Source organism: Mustela erminea, chromosome 15 (genome assembly GCF_009829155.1).
Source record: "Mustela erminea isolate mMusErm1 chromosome 15, mMusErm1.Pri, whole genome shotgun sequence".
NCBI lineage: Eukaryota > Metazoa > Chordata > Mammalia > Carnivora > Mustelidae > Mustela > Mustela erminea.
The window spans coordinates 54,360,892-54,373,117 of NC_045628.1; the positions used below are offsets into that span (position 1 = coordinate 54,360,892).

At 40.7% G+C, this 12,226-nt stretch overlaps 1 protein-coding gene across 3 annotated transcripts in view; it reads right to left on the bottom strand.

The window, feature by feature from the left end:
• EPSTI1 (epithelial stromal interaction 1) overlaps positions 1 to 12,226 on the bottom strand; it is an 85,089-nt gene that overhangs the window by 59,947 nt on the left and 12,916 nt on the right. For 2 of the 3 annotated variants that reach the window (XM_032315408.1, XM_032315406.1), the window contains exons 2-5: positions 8,654 to 8,712; positions 6,836 to 6,919; positions 3,532 to 3,605; positions 2,532 to 2,615 (exon numbers count right to left, since the gene is read on the bottom strand). In XM_032315408.1, coding sequence (XP_032171299.1) covers positions 2,532 to 2,615; positions 3,532 to 3,605; positions 6,836 to 6,919; positions 8,654 to 8,712 — 301 coding nt within the window. The remainder of the gene's footprint in view (positions 1 to 2,531; positions 2,616 to 3,531; positions 3,606 to 6,835; positions 6,920 to 8,653; positions 8,713 to 12,226) is intronic. The other variant, XM_032315407.1, reaches the window with a different exon arrangement.

Genomic DNA, 12,226 nt, shown 5'->3' on the forward strand with positions numbered 1-12,226 from the left:
AGAGAAATCAAGTCTGTGGAAGGACCAGGGTAGGCTGCTCCTTATCTTGTTAGGAAGCTTATATTAATGCTCCTCAACTTTTCTGTGCACAAGAATCAACTGGGGAGCTTATTAAAATGCAGGTTCTGGTTTAAAAGGTCTCAGGTGGGGTCTCAAAATTCTGCATTTCTGACAAGTGATGCCAATGCTGCTGGCTTAAGGAACACATTTTGAACGGGAAGGACCAACATATCCATGTTCTCTCCCCATCTTTCACTTTTGGATAAAATTATGCCAATAATCATTACAGTTATCACATTAGAAAATCCAAACCAATTAAGATTCTGTAGTTAATGATTGCAATACATCTAGTGTTATGGTACAACTTGGAAAGAGGACAATGTTGCTTTTACTTAACGTGAAAGAAAGCCACGTCGGCCACGAACATTTCTGAATAGTGTACATTATTTGACCCTGGGAAGAAATGAGCTATTAATAACCCACAAGCCAGCCAATTATGGTATTAAATGACCACTAATACGTGGCTCTTAGAAGAAGTTGCAACACAATAATTCTTCAGGATCTGCAAGCCTCTTAATTCAATTCCTGGTGATGACTGGATGACTTTCTTAGTTCCATCTAAAATGTAGACAGACGGGACGCCTGGGTGGCTCAGTTGGTTAAGCAGCTGCCTTCGGCTCAGGTCATGATCCCAGCGTCCTGGGATCGAGTCCCGCATCGGGCTCCTTGCTCCGCAGGGAGCCTGCTTCTCCCTCTGAGTCTGCCTTCCACTCTGTCTGCCTGTGCTCGCTCTCGCTCGCTCTTTCTCTGACAAATAAATAAATAAAATCTAAAAAAAAAAAAATAAAAAAAATAAAAAAAAAATAAAATAAAATGTAGACAGACTATGTAAAAATAGGACACCTCTTCTACAATCACAAGACCAAAGTGTGAGGCTTCCTTTGAATAAAAAGAAACGAGGGGGGGATTTGGATGAAAAAGGATGGTGAATAGGGAAGTAGAAAGACCAATACAAATGCATTAAAGGTTAAAAACAAATTATTGTAATAAAAATCTTTTCAGGGAAGGTATCGTAGCTGATCAATTGGAAACAGATTGCCAAATCAGATTTTGTAAGCAGAAGTTCTTACACTCTTTTGTCTTACACTTCCAGCATTACATTAGAGTTCCTCCCATAGAAGTCCAGTCTAATCTCCGCACCAGCGCACACATCTCCCTCTACAGATGCTCCCAGCCATGAGAGAATGGGATGAGGTAGGGCTTAGTGTAGGGGCATGGCAGGGAGCTGCCCAAGATCATACAACATAACTGAATACCTTATAAGAAAGGTGGTCTGCTTATCAGCGAGGTGGACAGCAGAAAAGTCTCATACACTCGCATGTGTCTTATAAGCCATCACCTTCTGGCTTCATTAACTCCAACTGGTAAAAACATCTATTGCTTAGTAACCAGGCTTAAATTTTGACCAACACTCGGTCTTTAAATTTTTTTTTAAAGATTTTACCTATTTATTTGACAGAGAGAGGGTGAGAGAGTGAACATGGGGGCAGGGGGAGCAGGAGGCAGAGGAAGAGGAAGAAGCAGATTCCCTGCTGAGCAGGGAGCCCAACATGGGACTGGACCCCAGGACCCTGGGATCATGACCCGAGCCAAAGGCAGATGCTTAATGACTGAGCCACACAGGTGCCCCCAACACTCAGTCTTTAAAAGAGAAAAAGAAAGGAAAGGAGGGAAAGAGAAAGAGATAGGCAGACAGACAGGCAGGCAGACAGACAGCAAGAATGTGTTTCCATGACTTAAACTTGTTTCCATGACTTAAACTTGCAGCAGATGCCACTCTCAGTGGGAAGTATCATGAACCAATGTCCATGCCTCCCATACTCAAAACCTACTACAGCTCAGGACTTCGCAGGGAATGGGAAAAGGAAGAGAGGTGGGGGTAGAACAACACGACATTCTTGTTCTTCTGCAGCAGAAAAGCATTTTTAAGAGATTTTTTTCGCCAAACTCCAGAAAGAGTATCAAAACTCAAAACATCACTTTCACTCTGAGGTTTAGCATAGATCCTATTAGTAGTACTGAAATACAAATGCACACTTTTTCTTTTAACAGGAAGAGAGGTAGGCTCGCCTATTGAATTCTCACCCCAGAAAATTCCAAATTTAGATATAAACATGGCAGTGCACTGACTGCTTTGTTATTAACTGCTTTGTCTTCTGGTCAAATCCACAGCCCCTACCTGGATTGCTTGCTTGGAAGGTGAGAGGATGTTGTCACTAAGAACTCGAGCCCTGAGGCCAGTCTGCCAGATTTGAATCCTCCTTCTGTTTACTGGCCATGAGCCCTTGGGCAAGTTATATATCCTGTCTGCCAGTTTCCTCATTTGTAAACTTAGGTAATAAGAATAACATATACTCATAAAGTTGCTGTGAGAATTAAATGAATTTGTATATGGGCAGTGTGGAGAAGAGAACCTGGCAAGCAGCAAGCCTTCCATAAATGGCAGCTCATCATCCTTTCTACCATCTTACCTTCTCTCTCTGAATTGCCTTCATCTTTTGCATTTCGGCTTCTTCTGCTTCCTTCTTGATTCTTACAGATTCTTCTCTTTTTAGCTAAATTGTATTGAAATTACAGAAGACAAAAAACAGTTACTATTTTTCAGTCTGAACCTCTGGAACACAAAATTATGATGAAAGGCAAATTACAGTATTGTTTGGGCTCTACCTCGCCGTGATTATAGGCTGGTGCTTCCAGCTCCTTAGATCACAGAGAATGGTCAGGCTGCATCCCCTGCCTGTGAAATTAATCTCTTGTGTTTCTTCCTTGGTCTCTGTCTGTCATCCCACCCCTCACACAGGTTGGGGGGAGGAAAGATCAGATAATATTTCCTTATTATAAAACTCATAGAGTTCCTTATTTAAAAAAAAAAAAAAAGGTCACTGGCATCTTAAATCTTTCTACGCTACTTTCATGACTGGTATTGGTTAAACAAATCCATGTCCTTGGAATAAAACATCAAAAAACAGGGATGCCTGGGTGGCTCAGTTGGTTAAGCAACTGCCTTTGGCTCAGGTCATGATCCTGGAGTCTGGGGATCAAGTCCTGCATTGGGCTCCCTGCTCAGCAGGGAGTCTGCTTCTCCCTCTGACCCTCCCCTCTCGTGCTCTCTCTCTCTCTCACTCTCTCTGTCTCTCAAATAAATCTTTAAATCTTTAAAAATAAATAAATAAATAAATAATAAATCCTAAAATCTTTTAAAAAAATATTCAAATCATGGTAGAGTTAAGCTATAAACAACAAATCCCTTTATCAAGGGTCCTGCTGGCTGATACCTATGGCTTGGATAAGAATTCTAGATATTTTTCTCTTCACTTCTCACTTCTTGATTTCTTTGATTGTGAGAGTTTCCTCCTGAAATCGACTTTAAGGTTTTGTTTTTGGTAAAGGTACTATATTGTTCCATGGCTATCAAAAGTGCTGGTACTCAAATTCCTTGCCAAAATTAAACTAAAGGAGATGGAATCTGACCTTTTGCTGGTATTTAGATTGCATCAGTTGGAGTTGTTGTTTCTGTCTGACTTCAGCCTCTGATTGGCTTCCACCTATGGGGAAAAAGTCACAAAGGTGAAACACGAATATTAAGCTAAAATGTCAGCCTTCAAAGACTAATTAATACATGATAAGTCTACAGCGTGAATTTCTTTAACATTTCCATGTCCCTGGAAATAAGGACATAACCAGTTTTCTTCCTAAGACATTAGAGAATGGTAATTTCTTAAAAGAGAAACAGAGCTGCTCAGCCTATGGTGCCAAATTCCTGAAAGAAGAGGACATTCTCACCAAGGTTTTAAATCATATATGTATTCAAGTCTTCACTTACACTGAAATTACACCTGAAGGCCCATGCTAAATAATAAGAAATAGTGCCTACCTTAGAAATTCTAGGACATTCGTCCTGCTTGAGTACGACCATTCCTTAACTTACTAAGGATGATGATCAGTGATGCTTTGTTTTTCTTTTTCTGACTCTACTGCCCCATATTCTAGTAGCAAAGTACAGGAAATCCTCAGGGGTCTTGCCACTAGGCAAATACATAGTCTTTATAATCCAGTTTTTAAAACTATAATGGGAATATTTTAGTTAGTAATTGATTATCAATCCATACTATTTATTATTGTTTCTTTAGGTATTCAAGAGAAAAATATAGATATTAGATTATCTGCCTGTTCTCTCTAAACCTCAAATAATTTGGGGACAGAAATCCTTGCAGCTTGACAATCATCTAAGAATTGCTGCTAAGGGATTTCTTAGTGTTTATGCAAGCTTGGCATGTGTCTTATAAAGATTCCTTTGAAATAATTCTCTGGTGCTTTGGTCACTAAAAGTGTCAGTTCTCTGAAAGATTCATTCACACAGAAGAAGCATTAAAACAATTTGCATTCACTGTAGTTTTTGTAATTGAACTGATAAAAACACCATAGAGACATTTCTTCTGAGTCCCAAAAGAGATATAAGGTCTATTTGGTTTGGGCCCTTCAGTCTCTGTTGTGGGGGACTGGGGAATGGGAAAGAAACAGCAAGGGCTATTGAAGCTTTTATCTAACGTTACAACCACCATCAGCCTCTCCCAGAACTATTCCAATATTCTAAACAGTAAAGGAATAGGGGAGGAGTTGATGCCTAAGTCAGATGCCTAAGAATTTGAAGGTTTTGTTCAAAACTCGTCTCAAAGTTTGATACATTCTAGACTTTTTTTTTTTTAAACCCAGCCTCCTTCCACGCATATAGCCTTGATCATTCCTAGATATATCATTAACATAAAGCTGCAGTGAGACTCACATTGCCTAAGGCCCCAAGATAATAGACACCAACTGCTACAAATTCTAAAGTGAGGGTCCTGGCTCTCTGCAGGGGGGTAACTGAAAAACAGTTTGGAGAAACTTAACTAGCAACTGCCTTCAGCCTATAAAAGAGGTTGGATAGGTCAAAGGGAGGTAGAAATCAGAGGAAAGAGGTTTTTCTGAGTTCCACTTTGTCTGTGTGTGTATTTGGGGAAGAAGGAATATTCACACCAAGACAAGCAAGAAAGGTTTAATGGAAATTACTTGGGGGAACTCAATCTGCCTCTCCAAGAGATTGAAGTACCTAGTGGCCCTTTACCTAGAAAAGTCAAAGCCTACATGCACCTGGCTGCTGTTAGGTGGCTCCTTAGGTCATCAAGAAGAGGTGGCTACATTGCAAATGGTCTGCAGTCCCAGAGTTTGGGGGAAGAAAGGATGCACAAGTGTTTCCGATGCTCCCAATCTGGGATGTCATGAAAGAGACCACCAATCTAAAACCTTCTTAAAGGACTTGCCCACGTGGGCCACCTGGAGGAATAATGGAGCCCTACAAAGACAGTCTCCCTACTAAGAGCCAATGGTGAAGCCAAGCACACCAGCAGGAAAGTATGCCATGTCTATCAGGGAAATCCAGGTAAGAGATAGATGGCAGGCAAAGGGGCTCTGAAGAACCCCAAGAACCCCCAGGGTGAGAATCCCAGTAAGGATTCACCAAGACATTCAGAAACCAGGATCTGTACAGTACACATCCTACCTCTCATCTCTCTCTCTCTCCTCCTTTGACCCAGGAGGGGTCAGAATCTAGGAGCACGGGAGTCAATAGAGGAAAATTCAGCCATGTCCTGTTTCCTTTGCTAGTTTTCTAACCAGAATAGTCCTAAGTTGGAGCAGGGAAGAAGCTTTAATCTCCATTAGTAACAATTTTTACTACTACCTAAGACTGAACATTAATTACTAAACGACACTGTTTAATGCCTAGAATTAGCTGGACAGCTTTCATTTGAGAAAGACCAATAAGATCCAATTTCTTCCAGACAGCATGGGAAAAACTAGTCCCATGCCAGGTTGAGGGAGTCCATTAGGAAGGATAAAGTTGTTTCTTGTGGTGCCCCTCAAATGTGGCTTACTCAGCATAAAGGTGACACTTGAGATTAACCATTTCATGAAATACAGTGGAATGATGGTAATAATACCACTATATTCACCCATTAAACAATTTCCAAATTGGCTTATTTTAACCTACATCCTGCAAAAACTACTTTTCTAAAACTCTTGCAACAAGTAGCCCCTGACTTTAAGGCATTTGTATTCACTAAATCTCTGGGAGCGGTGTACCCAGCGCCTTTCAGTTCTCAGATGCTGCCAGAAGAGAAAAGAGAAGAAAGCACATGAGTGATTCCCTTTAGGTGGCATCCCTGTCGAATGATTCAACCACCAGGCAAAGGCAACCCACACAATTCATCACACTGGCATACACTCCAGAGTCCCAAAGGTCTCTCTACCTGTACAATGAAAAAACAGCTGGTCCCTTTATACCCACCACCGGGTCCCCAGTTCATTCTCATCTTCCTTTTAGAATTGAATCGCCATTCATTTTTTTTTCCCATTAGCATTCAATACTGCCAGGATTAATATGCGTGTGCTAGCTTTTACTCCCATCCTGACTAGTGCTATGACAAGGCATATGCAGCGCCCCAGGTAAGCTTTCTTCAGAGCTGATCATCTAAGAGGCTCTAAATTATTCAGCAATTAAGCCATCACTTTATTCCCACGTAACTGTGGCATCATACGTTTGCTTCTTGCAGAAAATCAGAAACAATAACATACCAGTATACCTAAGAGTTTCAGTTTTGAATGCATTTCCATTCCAAGCAGCATAGTGACCCCAAAACCTGTAACGTGCATCCAAAGACAGGTGTAGGCAAGGCGCGAACAGGATCCCTGGGTGGCCCGCTCCTACGCAACTCAGGCACCTGGTTTGCTGGCTTACCCAACCGCCGTGGTGCCAGGTTAACGGGCTTCGCTCTGTGTTGCTCCTTCCACTTCTCAAGACTCTCCAGCTCTTGCTCAGCAACTAAGCCAGGTGAGAAATATCAAATCATCAATTATTAGAATGTGAAAAGGAAACAAGTCTCTTGAAAGCCCAAGGAACAAACTGCAGAGGGCAATTAACTACATGTAAGCACAAGAGGACAAAATATCCAGAAAAGGAAGCCACCCCTTGGAGTCACCCTGCCCCCACACCCCCTCACACCACCCTGCCGGCACTTTCTCTCCATGAAAATAAACTGAAGGTTCAAATTTGAAAAAGAAAAAAAAACCTGAACTCCTACTAAAATAAAGGAATTTAGTTTTTCCTCTCATTCTGGCAATTTTAAAACCCTATATCAAATTAAATTTAATTTCCTCTAGAGAATGTGTGCAAAATGAGAACCTCCTTATGTCGATAAGAACTCTTCACACCTAGTAAACATATCTCCAGAGAATCTGATGCCCATACTACCTTTATTTTAAATGTCCCCCATGCTTACTGCAGCTAGGAGGAGTGAGGGTTTATGGGTTCCTTGGGCTGGATACCACCAGCCAGAAAGCTGCCTCCCTTGATGGAGCGGTGCTATTTCCCCAATATAACCGCTGTGTGACAGCAGGGGGCACCAGAGATACTAATTCCGTTCTTCAGTGCACGACTGACTCTACCCCTTAGACCTGATTGTCTCAAATGTCCATATATGGTAATTTTTAAACATTAGAGGAAAAAAATACCAAAAAACTTCTGAAACATCCCCAAATTCCAGACCACACTAAGTCTTAAGTTCCTGGAAAGTATTGAAATCAAAAGCTTGTAAAATGCCAAAACCTTTAAGGAATCCATTGGTCACCTGCTGGCAGTACCCAAAATTACTCTGCATAGTTGTGATTATTGTATTTGGCGCTGATGCAGGTGTACGACCTAGGGTGCTACCTGTCTGGCGGAGACCCAAGTCTCTAATTTAGAGACCTGCTTTCTTGTTTTGCCTGTAGACCCATTCCCAGCCACAATATTAAATTTCTTACCAAGATCTAATGAAAGAGAGCACAGAACATCAAGGCTAGCCCCACAGCTTGACTTGAACAAGCCTCCTAACTTCTTTGTGAACTAGCGGAACTTTAGCTCTCCATTTACCTCTAAGACATAATGCTGTAACTTTTAATGACAGCATTTATTTTACCGTAAAACTTCAGTCAAATATGTGACACACCCAGTAGGTACAAGGAGCACAAAAATGAGTACAGTGTAACCCCTTCCCTCAAAGAGATTGTAATCTAGGCAAGGAAACTAAGGTACACCAATAAAAACAGCTGAGGGTACACAGTGGTTAAAGAAAAATTCCATTAAGAAGGGATGGGACAAGACAGATAAAGACAGGGACAAATTAGGTCATGGTGCATTTTATATATAATTCCTCTGTTACACAGTGTTCATAGTCCTGTAAGAGTATCTGTAGTCAGCCCAATTTCCTGGGAACTAGGTAGATTTATTGGCAAAAGATGTGGGAAAGTTTAAGCCCCATGGAAATCTGAGGTTTATGATTGCACTATAAGTTCTGCTATTAACACAGAGAAACAAATTTAGAAACACTAATAATAGAATAATTTTAAAAGGTGTAATTAAAGCAGTTAAGTTAAAAAAGAAAAAACTTGATAAGATCTAGTGAGTCTGTGTCTATACAAATGAGAAAATAAAAATACTACAAATCTAAGTAAACCAATCCTACTCTATTCAGAAGATGGGAAGCATTCTGAATGTTGACTGAATAAATATACGTACTCCTTTTTATCTGATTTCTTCGGTTTTCATTTGGTACTATCATGGTATATGCCCCTGGGCTGGAACGAAGAGAAGAAACATTGATTACCATGAGAAAACACGAATGCATATAAACCTCTAGACATTCTTCCTGCTCATATATTTATGATCCTCACCACCAAATAGGTACCGTGGAAGATAATCTTAAGGCCCAGCTCTGTTCTCTGGAAGCTTAGGATCTAATTGTCAAAGTAAAACGAATGCATACGACCAAATACGGAAATACAAAGCAGCCCGTGAAGTCGGGCAAGTGACTGCCTCACAGCTGGCTCTTGGTAAACTGTCCATGTAGGGATCCATTGTTCTTCCAGGTGGCACTTGTGGGCAAGTCCCTTTGAAAGGGGTTGAGATGGGCATTCTCTGCCACTGTGACCCACACTGGGGGTACAGAAAACATTCCCACATCCGTTGACCAACTGGAAACACAGGCCGTTTGTAAGGCAGCCACCTTCTCTTCATGACCCTTCTGATTGGCTCTCTGGCCACAATCTTGTGCTTTGGAGCTTTGACTCTTCCAGGCATGGGTCCACTAGGTCCCTGCTTCTCCTGGGGTCACAGGTAGAACATAATCAGAGAAGGATCCCTGAAGCATTTTAATTCATGGGGCGGGGATCGGGGAAGACTTCACTTAAGGAAAAATATGCAACACTGAGATACCAGGAAGCTGTTAAACTTGAGCACAGAAACTTGACTGATCTGTACACACCCAGCCTCGGGCACAATGCCTGGCACGAAGTAGCTGCTTGATGAATGTGGGCTGAACTAAAATGAAATGATGCCACAGACTCAGTCTGTACCTCTGTGGAGATGGGGGGGGGGCTCTTCTTTGAGATGATGCCTGGGGTCCCACAAGAACACAAATACTTCACAGAGCAGAAATCCAGCGTGGCAACAGACTGCAGCATACGTGTGAATCCAGTTTTAGGGGAAATGCTACAGATAAACACAATCAGCTTATAAATGTAGGGTTTTGTTTGTTTGTTTTTTAAAACGGACACTTCGAATTCTCTCTCTCAACACAGAATGTACCATTTCAAAGGACAAATTAGCAAAGATTGAACAGCAGAGGCCGAAGTGCTGATTAACAGAAGTCATTTCTTCCTTATCTCATTATTTTCCTAGCTGCAAGACTTTAGCCTGCTTCAAACTGGGCTTTAATTTTAGACTTGTAAATGGGGACGTGTAAAACCACCTTTGCATGCAAATGGAGCTGCAAGATGTCCAATTATTTAATGTATATCAGCAGACATTGCATTTGTAGCCTCACATGCATACAACGTTATGAATACAAAATTAGGAGGCTGCTACTGGAAATGAATCCCTTGTCCACTGCAAATTCTTTGTTCACCCTAAGAAAGATTTTTCACTTCTCAATTGCCAGCACTTCATAGGATCTTGGGAGCTGCAATTCTGTGGGTAATAGCTGCACACTTGAATATGATGCAGGGGTGAACCGTTGTACGGAGCCTTAAAGATGAAGCACAAGATACTGGATTTGAATGTCAGCCATGACATGACTACACAGTCCTCAGTGTCCACTAACATTATGGTATAGAGCTTCTCGCCATTCCAGGGATTTGACTCTACAAAGATCAGTCGTTCTCAAACTTTAGCATCCCTCAGAATCACCTGCGGGTTCTTGCTAAAGGGCAGAGTTCCTGATTCAGGAGGTCTGGGGTGGGGTTTGAGAACGTGCATTAACAGTTCCCAGGTGATGTCCATGTTCTTCTTGATCTAGGGACCACACTATGAGAACCATTTATCTAGATCAAGTTATCCTTGAACATTTGGATTTAAGGGAACTTAGGGATTAAATCCCTGTTAAAGACATAGACATTAAATCATCTACCAAAGGTCATGGGGTCAATTAAGTGATGATGCTTAGACTCAAACCCCAGACTTTTGTCTTAGACGTTTTGGGCATCTGCAGCTAACTCTTCAGCTCAACACAGAAAGCATACAGTAATAATTGTCATTTAACTCCACCCTCTTGATAGACTTCCAAAGTAATCTATTTAACTGAGCACCTATTTATGGACTTGTGTTAAGGGGCTTTCGAAGAATGAGGGGAAATAAAAAAAAAAAAAAAAAAAAAAAAACAGACAGCAACCACTTTAACAGAGCTTAGACCTTAATTTGGAACAATTTATGAAGCCACAGGAGCACAGCACAAGAATGCCCAAAGAAGTGTCAAAGTAGGATGATGTTAAGTAGAGATCCAGGGTCAGGGAGAGTCACAGAGGCCCCAAAGGGGTAGAAATTTTCAGAGAAGGATAGCAAGCTGAAGTTTAAAAGACAGGATCCAAAATGACAAAAGAAGTGTTTCTTCAGAGGCACTTTACTAACAGCTGCTTCAAAGAGAATTTTCCAAATTCCATAGGCCTCCTGTATGCAAATTTGGTGAAAGATTTGGAAAGAAAAATCAATCCGTTTGTAAAAGATCTTACTCTACAATATCTAATCTGGATAAGTTTAAGTCTGATAGCAACATACTAGAATCTTCCGTTTTAGGATGAGAACTGCAGTCAATCTATTGCAATACACATAGTCTATAAGTACCCAGACGCAGGGCAAGACCATGAAAAGAGGGACAGAATTACCCAACCCTAAATTCAGAGCCTTTTAATTGAAAGCATTTTAACACAACCCCAGGCTCAGTGACAGAGGTCCCATTAATAAGTGTTTCATATTAGAGAATTCCTTAGCAACCATCTCAGCAACACTTTCTTGGCTGAACATGCCAAATCTGAAACAATAGTTAGAAGAAAGCATGGCAAGTAATGGAGATTCTATTCCTCTTACTTGCTATAGAAGGAGGAGCCTACATCTGAGGATCTACTTTTTTTTTTCTTTAATCATGTGTCAGAATGTAACGCGCTGGTAGATCCAAATATTCGTCCCTTCTCTCCTGGCTTTTTCTTGACATGAATAACAAGTATAATTTATTCATGTTTTCAGCCAATTAGTTTCCACCCACAGCAAGGGCCTCTGCTGTTTTAACCTGCATGTCTTCCCTTTCAACAATCTGACTCTCAAAGATGCTGATCTAGACAAGCCCAACCTATCTATATTTAGTATTCTCGGCATTTTCTGATAAAGCAACATTCAAGTCACTGAAATAAATGTATATCTTTGAAAATTAGTTTCCTTAATTACCTCATTGAAATTTAATGAAATATCACAATTTGTAAGATTATTTTCATTTTCCAACAACACACATCCAGGAGAAATACTGAGAGAGAACATATAAAGAATAGCACAAGACAAAGAGGAAAATGTGTTCCTGCACCATTTTATATATATATATATATATGAAAAATACATTTAAGGAATGTTTTTCCTGTGAGGTCTCTGCTGAGCTACACAACTGCTTCTCCCGTGTCCATTCTTACACAATTGTTATAATGTCTCATCAATAAGCACTCTATGAAAAAATGTTATGCTGAAGTTATGAAAAATATCTTGGCTGGCTAAAAGTATTACATAAATATATCCCCTGGTGTGTACAAACTACAGCAGATGTAATTTAAATTT